This window comes from Ornithorhynchus anatinus, chromosome 9 (genome assembly GCF_004115215.2).
Source record: "Ornithorhynchus anatinus isolate Pmale09 chromosome 9, mOrnAna1.pri.v4, whole genome shotgun sequence".
NCBI classification, from domain to species: Eukaryota; Metazoa; Chordata; class Mammalia; order Monotremata; family Ornithorhynchidae; genus Ornithorhynchus; species Ornithorhynchus anatinus.
In genome coordinates this window covers 14,440,491-14,457,572 of record NC_041736.1, presented here as the reverse complement: position 1 = coordinate 14,457,572, position 17,082 = coordinate 14,440,491, and the positions used below count along the sequence as shown (strand labels likewise).

At 40.4% G+C, this 17,082-nt stretch overlaps 1 protein-coding gene across 2 annotated transcripts in view; it reads right to left on the bottom strand.

The window, feature by feature from the left end:
* XIRP2 (xin actin binding repeat containing 2) overlaps positions 1-17,082 on the bottom strand; it is a 178,802-nt gene that overhangs the window by 69,186 nt on the left and 92,534 nt on the right. For both annotated transcript variants that reach the window (XM_029072564.1, XM_029072562.1), the window contains exon 3: positions 10,117-10,270. In XM_029072564.1, the coding sequence (XP_028928397.1) occupies positions 10,117-10,270 (154 nt within the window). The remainder of the gene's footprint in view (positions 1-10,116; positions 10,271-17,082) is intronic.

Sequence of the window (17,082 nt, the reverse complement as noted above, 5' to 3'; positions counted from 1 at the left end):
TAACCCTTATCCATTAAGTAATGGAAAATTTCTTGCTTAATCATCGCTCTTCTGGACATCTGGGCTGCACTTAATTTTCAAGTGTTTTTAAAAAAGAATAAGAATAACATCTATCATTTTAAACTTCATTGGAATTCCTTGTTACAAGAAAACTAGTAGCACTGAGACGCTAATTCTCATACCAACACAGATATTCAGGATTTACTCTCCCTCTCCCATCACTGTGGATGGTGGGAGGAGAGAACATTTGAGCATTGATTCATGGCTATTATAACCTGGGGCTGTTAAGGAGTGATGTTCAAGAGCAATAAATGCTCTTACCAAAAATTGCTAGAATTAGCTAGGCAGAGTATTCAATGATAAACCTGGATTTATTCAATATTTTAATTTGGGTATGCTGAAGCAGCTGCTGAACAATTTGGATTACCTTATTTTATTGGGAAAATCGGTCATGCTGCTTGGATATTTCTCAAAAATAAACAGTAATGACTTTTGCATTCTGTGATATTGGCCCTGTGCATTACAAAACCACTGCAGTTATCTTTGGCTGGCACTTTTCACTCATTTCAAGTTGAGTCTTCATATACTATTTCATCAGTACTAATTCGGCATATTAAGGATAGTTTACCATGACACATGTGTTTATTCATAGAGTAGTATTTTAGACTTTGTTCCATGTGATTTTTATGACTAGGGATAGAAGCATCAAAATGCAGGGGTAAATGCAGAAACATTTAGACATTTGTACTTTGACTACTGAACCCCATCGAATTGGTTCTTTATCATAGCTATTATTTTCTTGTTCTATTATACTACTCTGCTTAAGGAGTTCATTTCTTCCAACAAGAGATTGCTCAAAACCCTGTGTATATAATTAGTGAAAAGGTAATGTGCTCTCTTTACGTCCTGTTTATTTAGCCCACTACACAGGTCTTTCTCTGAAATATAGATCACGATTAAGACTCACTATTAAAGACGTGTAAAGTGCTATAAACCAGGAACCCTAAATCATGGTCCTGGTTCTCATAGCGCTGCGGAAGGCCAAAACTAGCCATCAGAACACAATTTAGGAATACTGTTGGTATTCTAGAAAAAGTGATCCAATTAAGGTTGCCAACAAACTGCAAAATTTGTCCATGGAAATAGAGCCAATTCTTCCATAATGTGTGATGTTGCTACCTACCCTGGATCAACCGCTAATGGGAAATAGGGGAACCCTCTTCTGACAACATGCAACTATCTGCCTAGAACTCAGTGCAATGTCAGAAAGCTGGTTTCGTGCACGTACACAGCATCAGTCAAGGTGTATCAAAATACAAGTTTTCCATAGTGTAACCTCCATCGAGAATGCACACTTCTCATTATAAGAGAACTGACTGCAAAGGAATGAGTTTTATAACATCAAATGAGTCAATCTACCATAAACTTTAATAACTTTAATGCTTTCAAAGCACATTTTAAATAAAAAGTCAATTTTGAATCCCGAACTACAGCACCATGAAAAAAATATTGACCTTTGGTCATAATCACAAGAAATAACAGTTGTTATCAAATACTAATGGTAAGGCAGCAATAGGCAATGTAAGATTGAAAAAGATTTTGCAAAATATTACATAAAAATGCTATCGATAATCTATGAACAGAAGTAATGGGCTCAATGATCTAATCCTCTTTTTCCTCTTCTAACTTCTATGATACATTTCAATAAATAGATATTCCCAGTTACCTAAGGCTCCAAATCAAATTTTCTCATTTGTTTTCCCTAAAGAAGGACTGAGCTTCTGACAAATGATCAGAAGGAAGAGCAATAGACGTCCTCCCATCACAGGTGATCGGTTTACTGTAACGAGCTATATGATGCCACGAATGAGCTCTAATTGGGTTAATAGGTGATTGCTTATCAATGTGTGACATTCTTGCTGACCATAAATCAACACCTTGGAATGCAATGAGAAAAACACACGCTACTGAGTCAGTCTTTAATAGCATAATTCTCAGAATAGTAAACTTCCCTCAGCTCCCCATTCCAGCTCGTCTCATGGTTTAATTTTGGAATTTGCTATGACTCAGGGACTATAACAGTGAAGAAATGTCATTATAGGTTTCAGTTGAAACAAACATCTGGTGCCATTCCTTTTGTTCCTTATGACACACTATTTCACTGAGATCAAATGAATAATATGCAAGTCTTCTTCTATAGGGACATCCAAAATAGAGCTTACCCTCAGAGAACTCGTTCATACACCAATATTTTCAGTTTTCTTGTTACACCTTTGGTATTTGCTCATTACTGCACAATTACCTACTTTGAAATATTTTTGTATTTATGGTGGTGTGGGAAAGCATTCTGGGTGATTCAATGAAGCCGTTGATATTGATGATGTCGATGGGTCTTCAGTGGATTAGATTCCCCCTCTAGACTAAAAGCTCACCATGGGCAGGGAATGTGTCTGTTATATTGTACCCTCCCAAGTGTTAATTACAGTGCTCTGCACGCAGTAAGTGCTCAATAAATATGATTGACTGACGGATTCTGCTCCCAGACAAAACGGCCATGTGATTCCTAAAAGAGGCCCACTCTGGGAATGGCAGAAAGTGCAAGCATGAGGCCCCTTGAAGGACCAATCCTGCCTCAGGTTTGGGGTACCTCTAGGCTGTGTCTCCCAGGATGGCCTGGACCAGGCACTGAACCCTTGAGAACCCTTCAAGTGCGGCCAAATTCACCAGGAAAGGCTCTAATGAGAATGGCCTCTTTCTCCAGGGGGTACTGCACTGTATGGGAGACCCCCTATATGTGGGGAGAGGGGTCTCAGATGATGGGGTCTATGGTGCATCTATGCCCCACTGGGCTCAGCTGTGGTACCCGTCGCTTCACATAGGAGGAAACACCTTTCAAGCTCTGCACAGACCCCTAACCTCACGATGGTGGCCTTCTTGAGTATTCTTCTCCCCTGGTCTCTTCCTCATCCTCCTCCAGGCTAACAAGGACATCCAGTTCTAAATCTAGATGAAATAACAGAGGCTACAGCATGTGGGCTATCCTCGAACGGTGATTACATTTCCAGACTTCAGAGCTATATAAAGGGGATGAGCGGTCCTAAATGGGATCTGAATGCAGGCACAGAGACTATTGGGCCTGAGACTGAGGCAGCTCCAGTCTCAGTTCCTTGCCAGTCATCAAGTGGCTGATGCAAACTTCTCGACCCTTATTCTGCTTGTTGTGGGCAGGCAGATGGGGACTATCAACTCTGTTATATTGTATCTACCAAGTGTTTAATACAGGGCTCTGCACACAGTTAGCGCTCAATAAATATTACTATTTGATCGACTGAGAGGGACTGACAGACTTGTTGGATGGACCAGGACTGGATCCCTCTATGTGGGTTTCCTGGAATCCTGAAGTAGGGTGGCTGGAGTCCCATTGTAGAATTAGAGATACCGAGGAGGGTTTTCCTACTCCTTGTGTGAGACTTAAGCTGGCACATAGTATGTGCTTAACAAATACCACCATTAATTAATTAATTAAGTAACTCCCTCCCCATTCCTCCCAATGGCGAGGAATCCTCAGTCTGTCCAGGGCTCCACACTGTGGCTTTAAATGTCCACATCAAAATCAATCAAGGTCTTCCTTTCCTGTGTCCTGGGGACAGGATTCTTTGGAGAGCTGTAATTTCCAATAAGAAGAGTGAAATGATGCCATCATTTCTCAGGATGAGCTTGCTGGAGGTGTGAGGTGAGTGATGGGTCTTGTAATGCGGCACTAGTGGGAGAGGCCGAGATCAGCTCCCTCTGGAGCTATTCTGGGAACAGCAGGCACAGATACCAGAGCCTTTTCCATGGTTCTGTTAGGTTCTATCAGCCGGAATGGAACTTACAGTTCTGACACTGTTCCCTGATGTAACTAGGTTACTCAATGTCTGAGTTAGTTGTATGTTGAAAGATCAAGCCCTTTTGTTATTACAGATGATGTAGCAATGTTAAAATACCCTGGTGTTCCCTTCTGTTTAGTTTAGAGATCTTGGCCACTTGGGGGTGGCTTGCTTCCTGATAATTAAAAATTGGGGTACTGTTCAGCTCTTACTATGTTTCAAGTACTGTGCTAAATTCTGGGACAGATACAAGATAATCCAATCAGACCTAGTCCTTGATCCACATGGGACTCACAGTCTAGAAGGGAGGGAGAACAAAAATTTAATCCCCATGTTAACGATGAGGAATCTGGGGCACAGAGAAGGTTAGATCCTTGCCTGAGGTCACACAGCAGGCAAAGAGCAGAACCAGGATTACAGCCCATGTCTCCTGACTCTCAATCCTGTGCTCTTTTCTCTAGACCGTGCTGCCTCCATTTGTATTTCTAAGAGGACTAAGAATCAAGAAAAGAGCTGGGGAAAACCACTTGGGTTACAGCAGCTGAGTCTTTCTCTTTTAAAGCTATTGTCATTTTCCCCACCCTGAGCGAACTATTTTCTCATTTCACTAGTGGAAGAGGCTCATACTAACTATTCAATTTCCGTATTATAGGGAGAAATCTGATGTTACTTCTTTTTCTGCTGATATTATAGTTCTTTGTTCTACCCTCATCCATGTGTGCTATCCTGGAGGTGTGCATATGTATATATGAACATATACATGTACATGTATATTATATGTACACACAAGATGACACAAGATGACAGGAGCATAACTGTGCTAGTACAACATACATGTCATTTCCCATTATGAGAATGTGGAGCATTGCAATGAAGAATTGGTGCTTCTAAAATGCCTTGGCTTGAGAAGAAAGGTGAGCTTTGAAAACACTGTCAAACCACAAAGACCATTAAAATAAAAAAAAGATTAGAAACAATTCACAGGCAGAAGAATGTAGTGTTTCTTCCACTTTCAGGAAGACAAAAATAGAACATACCTCTGGTTTGTTTGTGTTTTTAAACTGTCACTGAAAATAAATCCATATATAAGGAACAATGGATCAATTTAGCATTAATAAGGCTGAATAAGAAGAAACAAGTGGCAGGGAATTCCCTAGCCCTTCACTGAAGAACTCTGAATGAAACCTGTGATTTCTAGGATTCCGTTTTGCTGTTACATTTTTACCTGCTTAGACTGAAGACTAAAATGAAAGGTGGGAAAATGTCTCACAAAAGGAATTCTGAACCATTAGCACATTTGTTGCATTTACCAATACACCTAGGCTTCGAAGTATTCCTTGATTCAAAGGCTTTCATCAACAACAAAACAAAGTCTTGTGAATGCATGTTGATTGGTTTTCACACAAGACCCACCATTCACTCTCTAACCTACTCATGCTGTAAAATGTCACAGACTGTTGGTCAATTATGGCTGTTGATTATGGTGAAGCACTCCTTAGACCATGTATATATTTTAGTGAACTCTGGGTCCACCCTGTCACTGACCAAATTCTTGCTAATGCATTAATGTTTTGGAGAATTCCCTAAAATAATTTGCGCAATTAGCAAAAATTTCAGAATGAAAGCCCAAGAATAAATTATGGTGACCCCTTACTAGGCCTAACCTCTCTTCAGTTTCAAATCTGAACAGTGGGTTTTCTAAGAGCAGATACTTTTTTATGATATTCATTAAATGTTTACTATGTAAAAGGCATTACTTAGGTCTAGGTTAGATATAAGATAATCACATTGGACATAGCCCATGTCCCTTGTGGGATTTTCAGTCAATCCCCATTTTACACATGAGGTAACTGAAGCACAGAAAGGTTTAGTGACTTACCCCAAGGACACACAGCAGACAAGTGGCAGAACCAGGATTAGAAACCCAGGTCCTCTGACTTGCAGCCCAGTGCTCTTTCCACAAGATCACGCTGCCTCTCTACTAAGTGGGATTCACATGTGAAGAGTTGAGGAAAAAAGCGTACAAGAAGGAAAAAGAGAAGAACCATAGCACAAGAGACTTGAGCCTGCTGTATGACCTTGGGCAAGTCACTTAATTTACCTCATGTGTAAAATGGGGATTTGACTGGGCAAGTTTTTGCCTGTTCCCTAATTAAAACTGAACCAACGTAGGCATGAGAGAGTAAACTCAGAGGAAATCATGGAAATGTCATCTGATGCAACATCTAAACAGGAAGTTAATGAAGAAATCAAAACTACTAATAATTAGGAAGTGCCAGACTGCTTGGTTGGAGACTTTTAAGAATAAGAAGCTCACCACAGCTCATGGAGCTATTGCAAGAATCATCATGGGAACACTGCATGAGGAGAAGTAATGTCTGGCTTTATGACACCTGGAAATATCTTCTTCCTTCCCCAGAATAGCCTGCTGACCTACTTCCTAAATATGAATGCATTTTGGTAGAAAAGATTTACTCTCATTGTAAGAAAAATGAACTCACATTGGCTGAAAACTAGCAGCGCTGTTAGAAACTGTCCAAAATGTGAAAAGACACAGGTATTCTGAGCTGTGTGATCATGAAGCAGGTACTCTAAACTTTCAATTTGAGTTTGAATTACACTGATTACAAGAAATTTGGTTCCCATTCATATATATATGTTATTCCATCAGGTCAAGGCAGAGGGGCAGGAAGAAAAGGGGACCTAGGAGTTTAAATTCTGCCCTCAAATTCTTTCCACCCTGGTAACTACATCGAACCTTCACATTTTCCTGAAACCCAGGGCGGACAAGGCACTCAAACCGAGGAGAGCATGCATCCTCTGACAAAGACTTCCTTTTCCCAGGGGAATGGGCACGTGGCATGAGCCTGGACTTGGGAGTCAGAGGACGTGGGTTCTAATCCCAACTCCATCACTTATCTGCTGTGTGAACTTGGGCAAGTCACTTAACTTCTCTGTGCCTCAGTTCCCTCATCTGTAAAATGGGGATGAAGACTGTGAGCCCCACATGGGGCAATCTGAGTACCTTGTATCTACCCCAGAGCTTAGAACAGTGCTTAGCACATAGTAAGCGCTTAGCAAATACCATTATTATTTTTAGACTGTGAGCCCATTGTTCGGCAGGGATTATCTCTGTTGCCGAATTGTACATTCCAAGTGCTTACTACAGTGCTCTGCACACAGCAAGCGCTCAATAAATATGATTGAATGAGTGAATGGATATATATTAGATTCTGATGGTTCCTAGGATCAATTTTTCAAATGTTGGTAATCCCATAGATGAAGAAGGTGGTGGGAATAAATCAATTCGAGCTGTCGACTGTAGTCATTGCAAATGAAGCTAATTCAGGCTGTAACAGGTTGAAATCATTACAGCATGGAAATATTCATGTGCATAAAACTGTATCAGAGTTGTCGCCTTCCTTGTCTATTTAATGTCCAAGGCCAGGAATGGAACAGGCCAGATACGCAAAGGACCATGGAGTAAGAGGTTCCATGGAGCCCATTATGGCAATTCATTCATTCATTCATTCATTCATTCATTCATTCATTCAATAGTATTTATTGAGCCCTTACTATGTGCAAAGCACTGTACTAAGTGCTTGGAATGTACAATTTGGTAACAGAGACAATCCCCGCCCAATGACAGGCTCGCAGTCTAAACTGGTATTGTACTCTTAGAGGATTCTTACACTGCTGTGGAAGCAGAATGGCCTAATGAAAAGATCACAGGCCTGGGAGGCAGAGGAACTGGGTTCCAATCCTGGCTCCTCCACTTGCCTGCTGGGTGACCTTAGGCAAGACACTTACTTTCTCTGGACCTCAGTTCCCTCATCCCCAAAATGGGGACTTAATACCTGTTCTCTCTCCTACTTAGACTGTGAGTCCTACGTGGGACCTGATTATTCTTGTATCTGCCCCAGTGCTAGTAGATTGCTTGACACACAGTAAGTGCTTAAAAAATACCATAATTATTAAAGCCCACCCTCAATACGCTGAGGTGGGGAGGACAAAGGGGTGGTGTTCCAATGGTCCAGTTTCATCAAGTGATTGGCTCAGGTTAGTTACAGCATACCTAGCTTACTTATAGTGCTCAGGTGAGTGCCATAGTAATCTAAGGAAGTATGTCAAAATTTGATTAAACCCTCTTTTAAAGATTAGGATGTTTCTATAATTCCTTAACAGTTTAATTTAGAAGCAACAGGTGGATTTAATCATGGTAGAAAGAAACAAGCAGTCCAAACCAAAAAAAAAATGAATACTTTGTACAGGATAGGGCTATGGTGTGTTCCTTGAAGGAAAGTTTGGAATTAAAGAGGGAACAGTTGGAGATATTAGTTTGTTCTGAACCATTAGTATATTATCATGGTAGGCAACTATCATACTCTTCCCCCAAACAGCTCATGCCACTGATGAAGCTGGATGGCTCATTGATCAGATCTAGTCATAGCTTTATGTTCTTAAGTGTTCTTAAGCAAGTTTTCCATTGTGTTGTGAGATCATAAAGATGATAACAATGAAAAATCCCTATTTTTTGATGAAAGCAGAACATATACAGTTGAGCTCTTATGTAACTGAAAGAGAACCACACGGGCTTAGGCTCTAATAACTTGTCAAAGTCCCACAGTGGACAAGCAGCAGAGCCAGAACTAGAACCCAGGTCCTTCTTACTCCCAGGCTCATGCTCTATGCAATTAGCCATGCTTCTCTTCTGCATTTGATAGGCATGGGAGTCTTTTTAGTAGACAGACTAAATATAATTTAATAGCAGTTTATGATCAACAATCCAGAATGGCTATATAGTGGAGTTACAGGCAGTGTCAGAGGTTTTTGTAACAGAATTGCATTACGACCTGGGGAAACTGTACTCAAGTTGTTATGTCCTGGAGAAACTGTACTCAAGTGTTGGTCATGAAGGGGGTGAGGTTGACCAGGAATAGGAAATGAGGCTCATGATTCAGCTCTATATGACTCTCACCTCATTTTCTAATCCCTATTCAGAGCCTGGACTAAACTCTACTTGCCCTAGCAATCCCTGCCGGTGTCTGATCTGATTAACTTATATCCACCAGAACTTGACAACATAGTAAGAAGTTAACAAATATTGTTATGATTATTATTATTATTATGACAATTATCACAGGTCAGGGTGGGTGGACCACACAAGCCCCTTCTCCCCTCACATCCCATTTCCATCTCATGTGATGGTCTGTATTTCCTAAATATCTGGTGTCCTGGGTACCTGGTCTCTTTCAGGATTGAATATGTGTTAAAATGATCTGCTGCCTTCAGTGTCTCTTTATTGGGGCACGCCACATATGTCACTGTTCCAAAATTCAAACTTCAGACTTCCCAACTCCCCCTTTTGTGCCTCTTTCCTTCTTGCCCTTCCAAAACAAATTCCATATTGGTTTATTTTTAGGATCGGCCTGAATGAAAACTTGGCAGTTTACAATTGATACCAGAAATGATGTACTTTGGAATTGTTTAATTATTCTTTTTTAAACAAACATGTCACCACTGCTAAATTGCAGCACTCTGATAATATCCAAATCCTATTTAGTTTCTTCACAAAAGATAAATGGTGGGTATGTATTTTCCCAACAGAGTATTTATATTTCGTGTTTCTGCCAGAGTTGGAAATCATGTTAATAATGCAGTTTCTCACATATGAAATATTAACATTTTAATGACTTTGCGGAACATAAATTTATAAATATTTACCAAATTGCGACATTGTCACAACACAGGTGATCCCCAAATAATTAAACCCATTTAATTTAAACATCTGAACATTTAAGTTTAAACATCTGAAGTTTAATTTAAACTTTTGAAAGCTTTTTTTTTCCTCCCCACAACTGACACACATCCTCTTCCTATTCAGAGATTTGGTGAGATAAATATGTCCACACCATTGTCACTAACAGAAATGCTGACCGACTATTAAATGCATTGTTCTAAAATCCTCGTATTATTCTAAACACACAAAATGACTTAAAAAATTAGTTGCCTCCGAATACAAAATACAGCGTCTCTACATTTCGGGCCCAGTTTCTGATACTTTTGTTCTTTTTTTAATCCTCAAATTAACTCTTATTTTCCTGAACTGTGTTGGTTAGAAACTGAGCCAAGTATGGTATTATCAATTCTATCTTCCTGCAGAAAACTCAGCCACACATTCTTCATTAGCTTACTTCTTCGAACAAGGTTCTAAACCCAAGAAATGAGATCAAAGTGTTATGCTAACCTTCAGACTTGTTGCTGTGACCACTTTCAGACGACATCTTGTCAAAAGATGTTTTCCCACCTTTCATGACTGAATCTTTCACAGTACTGACGGAATGGCTTCCAGGCTGATTCTTAAATGTTGGTGAATGCGAACTTCGTTCAATTTCCACTTCCTGTTAGAAGACATTAAGGGGATGTGTGTTAAAAGCTATCAGTAGGAAACAGATGTGGTTTTCGGGAGTTGAGAAGGCAAGAGAGAGAAGGTGAGAGGGAGTTTTTTATTATAGAATGATGTTTTCCAATATGCTTCAGGGTACATTTCTGAAATTTTGAAGAGGTATTATGTATTTCTTCTACTTAATTTACATTTCAACAAACAGCAATAAAAGGCATCATCTAATACTTTTGATGGCTTTTCCTTTATGTGGTAGTGGTGGTGCTTTGTTCCCGAAAAGAGAAAGTGAAAATAATAATAACGATAAAACAAAATTGATGCTAATGAATGCAGCTTACTGAGACCAAGAAGAATCGGGAGAATGAAGTTCAGAAAATAGGTATGTATGAATGTCATTTGTGGAGGACAGAAGGAATGAGATCTTTTAATATTCTCCCTGCCCTTTGATGAATTTTACATGTATCACCAGAAGTTGCAAGAAAAACACTGCAGCCACGATCCAGCAGGGTGTATTATTTAACACATTTTAAAACGACTTCCAAAGTAGACACAAATATTTTCAGCCCAGTGAGGCAGTTGTCAATGAGGTAAAATAAATCCAGAGCCCGTTCAACACCTGATACGTTATTCAGCCCAAAGCAGCAGAACAAACCGACCCATCACTCTGAAAGTCTCAGGCTATTTAAACAGTATTTAAACAAATAAATGAGTCAAGATGATTATAAGCTATTAATATTTTGCTTGAAAAGTTAGGGAAGTGGGCTAAAAGTTCTTTTTTACACTTTCTCAGATTTAGCTGCTTGGAACATAAAGCATCAATATTTCTTAAACAACTGCAATGCAGTGATGTGACAGTCCCTTTTCACATTTCATGCATCTTAAATAAACTGTAGCAAATGTGACTCAAAAATGAGGGATAGTAGTTCAGAGCGCTGGAAACACATGACAATAGATAACTCTTCTCCATTTACACCTGCCATTCAAAAAGTCAAATCTATTTAGTTAAATAATAACCCTTTGGCATATTTTCTGAAGAACACATTAATTAGAGCAAGTATTATTAAACACTTCCACAGAGCTGGGAAATCTTTGCAGGTGCTCGGTCACCTTGTATTTAAACAAATAAAATAGTTCCATTGTTTACAGTTTCTTTATTATGATGATCATTATTTGAGATTCAGCACTTAAATAGGACTGGCGTAGGAGAAAAATATGTCTCTATCCCCACAGAGCAGATATCTTGAAGAATTAGTGGAAAACAGATTGATATCAGGAAGATGTACTGAAAGCAAAAGAATTACTTGAGCTCCAACTTAAGCAAGGTATATATTCTTTCTTAGGTAACAGCATGGCCTACCGGAAAGAGCATGGGCGTGAGAATCAAAGAACTTGGGTACTAAACCCGGCTCTACCATACGTCTGCTGAGGGACCTTGGGAAAGTCACCTAACTTCTCGTGCTTGTTACCTCATCTGTGAAATGGAGATGGAGATTGAGATTGTGAGCTCCGTTTATGACAGGGACTGTGTTCAACCTGATGATCTTGTATCTATCTTAATGCTTAGCACACAGTAAGTTCTTAAATACCAGTTATTCTTCTTCTTCTCTTTGATTATTAAATAAAATATATGATGGTATATGTGCCTAAACAGAAGCTTAGAAAGATGGAAGGTAGCCCTATATTATTCCAAAATATATATCAATCAGTAAATAGCATTTAGTGTTCAATTTATTTATCTTGACTGTGTTATGAATATATCTATGTTTGTCTCTTCCGTAAAGTATAAGCTTCTTGTGGGCAGAGAATACATCACTTCTTTATTCTATACTTCCCAAACACCTATAGTTATACCACACCAAGTGAATGCCCAATAAATGCTGCTGGTATTATGCTACTGGCGTGCGGAGCACTGTACTAACAGTTTGGGAGAGTATAATCGAGTTAGAAGAGATGACCTCTGATGCAAGGAGCACACTTTCAGTGGGAGACAGTCACAAAATAATCAACGCCAAGAAACATGGTATGAAACTGAGTACTTGCTTAGACACTAAAGCATGTAAAGTTAGCAATGGCAGAGGATACTTCCTCAAAATTAGGATCAGTGTCCAGAAGGGAAACCATCAGGCAGTTCTTCTTAACATCCCGTTGCCACAGAGACAAAATCTAGGTTGGATGGACCGTTGGTCTGCCTCGGATAGTGCTGCTTCCAGTCCCTTCTCCCCTCTTATGCTCTTAGGTTGCGAGCCTCCAGAGGGACAGGGATCAGTGAACCTCAATGTTCTATCTGTTAGGGTCTCGGGCCATACTTTACTATGTTACCCAGATCATTTTCCCAAAATCTCAATTTGCACCCCTCACAAATCTCCAAGCATTATCCCCACCTCTTTCCACATCTCAGAAGTAATCACTGGCCCTTGACTTTAAGACACTCAATCTATTCTCTCCCTCCTACATCTCTACTCACTGTCTTTTCCCACTGCATGCTCTCAGTCCTCACTCTCTGTTCCTCTCAAGCTGGCCAACCTACTGTGTCTTTTTCTCATCACACCCATCACCAAGCATGGTGCAGTGGACAGAGCACGGGTCTCAATGTCAGAAGGTCATGAGTTCTAATCCCTGTTTTGTCATCTGTCTGCTGTGGGACCTTGGGCAAATCACATCACTTCTCAGTCACCTCATCTGTAAAATGAGGTTAATCTGTAAAATTTAGAGACGGTGAGTCCCACTTGGGACAGGGACTGTGTCCAATCTGATTTGCTTGTATCCGTCTCAGTGCTTAGTAGAGTACCTGGCACATAGTAAGTGCTTAACAAATACCACTATTATTATTGTTATGACTTTCCCATTGCCTGGACCGCCCTCCCATTTCAAATCTGACAGACTACAGCTCTCCCTATGTTCAAAATCTCTATGAAATCCCACTGCTTCAGGAGGCCTTCCCTGATTTTCTGATTACCCCTGGGACTACAATGGCCACTTCTGTGACTAACAATCTTCTATCCTGAAAATGGACAAATCTTCCATGCCCTATACCATACGTATATATCTTCCTCTCCTTCCTCTTGTTAATGAATTGTACATCGCCTTGATTCTATTTAGTTGCCATTGTTTTTACGAGATGTTCTTCCCCTTGACGCTGTTTAGTGCCACTGTTCTTGTCTGTCCGTCTCCCCCGATTAGACTGTAAGCCCGTCAAATGGCAGGGACCGTCTCTATCTGTTGCCGACTTGTTCATCCCAAGCGCTTAGTACAGTGCTCTGCACATAGTAAGCGCTCAATAAATACTATTGAATAAATACTATTGAATGAATCTTGTGCGCTTAATCATATTAGAATTGGTTTTCCCTAACAGATTTTAAGCTCCTTGAGGACAAGGGACAGTGTAATATTGTTACTGAAAATGCCAGTGTGGTGCTGGAATGAACCAACGGAAGTTAAACAGGCCAGTGGCAGGCACAGAGCCTGCAGTTGCCATCTGGGAGGCCACCTTTTCCGGAATCTCCTTGCCCTCCAATCCAACAAACATCATAGGGGTGGATGTGTAGATTACAAGAAAGCCACAGAGATGTGAAGTGCCTTGTATCCTTTGGAAAAGAAGGAAACCACCTGACGGGCAGGCCTCCTAAATCATTTTTAGAAGAATTCCCTGATGTCATATGTCTTATCTCTTTGCATGTCTGGAGTCATTTCGCACTTGATAGGGTTTAGATGCTGAGGGGTTTGATGAGATTGTGGTTCAAAGCACTTGGATCTGTTCAGATGAATGATGCAGTGGACTATTTATATCTCAAACTGATGCACCTTGTTTTCCCAGGTCAGGTCTGCATGGAAGCTATTTCCCTTGAACTCACTCTTCTCCTACAGCATTTCAGTCCAGAGAAAGTCAAACCCAAATTCCACCAGAGACTCAAGTCTTTACTGCTTTGCGCTCTTATTTTCACCCTGATGTCACATTAGGCTGTTCACTTCCTGCATTAAACATAAAAGAAATACTTTTCTAGACTTATAAGTAAAGAATAAAATCCTACAATTAGCCTCAGCCTCTTTCATTTTCCCAAATAGGGCCCTAAAGTATTTTACTGTTATCTATATCCACTTTTAAAAGAATTCTAATGAAAGCAAAAGTTCTATTAAAATATTTTAACCAGTTTCAATTGACCCTATTATTGGCAATGGGAAATCCCTAATGGCTAAACCTTTTAAAGCTAATCTGCTTTAACACATTTTAAAACTGAGGTGCCTTTGGAGATTTAGGTATGATCAAAGGATTTGAAAAATTCATTTTTGATATTATTTTCCTTTAATTTTCTGTAAATGATGTAACTCAATAACACCCTCTAGAGTAACATGAATTCAGTTAAAATAGAAGATACAGGATTTATTTCTCTTGTGTCACAAAGATAAGCTAGTGTGCCACAAAGCTACAGTAACAATACTAAAATACCCAATAATAATATCTGTGGGATTTGTTAGGCACTTACTATGTGCCTGGCGCTGGAATAGGTACAAAATAATCAGCAGGACACAGTCTTTGACCCACATGGGGCTCACAGTCTAAGTAGGAAAGGAAAAAGATTCGAATCCCCACTTTACAGATGAGGAAGCAAACACAGAGAACTTAAATGACCTGGGCAAGGTCACAGAGCAAGCAATTGGCAGAGGTGGGATTAGAACCCAGGTCACTGGCTCCTAAACTTGTGTGCTTTCCCTTACTGCACACATAATTCGGGTCCAGTGGAAGTGTCTTCCAAGCATTTAAGATTTGGGCTTGATTAGGGAATGGTAGATTGGCACTCTCTCTCTAATTTAAGCTAAATTGCAGAAGAGATATCTATGCAATGATATTACTTAATATTTACCACGGGCTCAAGATGCTTTATAGATATGTGTGAACATTTGGGGAGTACAGTTTGTATTCAACATTTCTTCCAATAAAAATGTTCCTGTTACTATCTACTTCTGGGTTGTAGCCTGACTGTCAGATATGGCTAAGAGAGGCTAAGATTTCCAGTTTCTTTGACAACAGGGAAGTGTGCAAGGCTGCAAGGCTGTGTTGAGTCATTTACACTTTCTTGCTCAGCCCCCTTTTGCAGTCACAAGCCAGTATTGTCAGGCAGCTAGGGTGAAGAGTGCAGACTCAGGCTGCGAAACCCAATATTTCTGTGATATTCAGCACCACAATTCTAAATAAATGTAATAGTGGTATTTGGTAAGCGCTCACTACGCGGCAAACACTATACTTAGTTGTGCCAGGAGAAGCAGCATAGTTTAGTGGTTGCAGCATGAGTCTGGGAGTCAAAAGGATCTGGGTTCTAATCCCTGCTCCGCCACTTGTCTGCTGTGTGACCCTGGACAAGTCACTTACCTTATCTGCACCTCAGTTAACCCATCTGTAAAACGGGAATTAAGAGCCTCACATAATAATGTTGGTATTTGTTAAGCGCTTACTATGTGCAGAGCACTGTTCTAAGCGCTGAGGGAGATACAGGGTCATCAGGTCGTCCCACGAGAGGCTCACAGTTAATCCCCATTTTACAGATGAGGTAACTGAGGCACAGAGAAATTAAGTGACTTGCCCACAGTCACATAGCTGACAAGTGACAGAGCTGGGAGTCGAACTCATGACCTCTGACTCCGAAGCCCAGGCTTTTTCCACTGAGCCACGCTGCTTCCCGTGGCTCACATGGGACATGGACTCTGTCCAACCTGATTAGCTAATATCTAGCCCAGTGCTCAGAACAGTACCTGGCACATAGTAAGCACTTAACAAATACTACTGAACAAAAAAAGCCCTGGGGTAGATACAAGATAATCAGGTCCAACAGATTATCCCAACCCACATGGGGTTTACAAGTTTATAATCTAGAGTGGAGGTGGTGGGGAAGGAGAACAGATATTTCACCCCCATCTTATAGATGAGAAAATGGAGGCACGGAGAAGTTAAGTGACTTATCCTAGGTCACAAAGAAGGAAAGTAGTGGAGCTACAGCACAGACTTCATACACCTGTGCACTCCTGCCCACTCACTTAGAACAGTGGTTTACATATAGTAAGCACTTAACAAACACCATCATTATTACTCATGATAATATTATTACTCATGATTTCTCTATTATCCCAGCTATGGAATAGCCATGGAACAAAGTATTTTTTCATGCCCTCCTCAGTAGCACTCTACCTCTGTGCCTTCATCCACTCCTCGTGCAGGGAGTCATTTCCATCCAACAGGTCTTGAGAAATAACAGCCTTAGTCTATGAGGTTGTATCCAAAATTCTGTTGCGACTCGTGTTTCAGAAATCCGTATGGAACCTGGGGGAGGATAATTGACCACCTGAGTGGTCAGCACTACACTAAGCATTGGGAGAATACAATTAGTCGATATGATCCTTGCCTTCAAGAAGCTTACAATTAAATGGATCTTGTGCCATTCCCCACAGTGATCATTCTACTATACCAGTACTTATACTGCAGTCATTCTGCTCTTGTACTCTAGTCAGAACTTAATACAGTGTCTAGCACATAGTAGTGCTTAACAAATTCCATTAAAATAGTGCTGAGAAAATGTTTATACTTCATCTCACGAGTCTTGTGTACCCTGAAAATAATAGCTTCTTCCAGCTCTTATCTTACTTTCCATTTCTTGCACCAGGAAAAACAATCTGAACAAAAAGATCACCAGAGCAGGGATCGAGCCTGGCCTTCGAGTGTATATTCCTAGGACGTGGGCCAAAGTCACCTAGCAGGGACCCAGATCAGCTTCACCAGAGGGGCCAATGTGGCCTCCAAAGGGACAGTTAAATGGGTTCGAT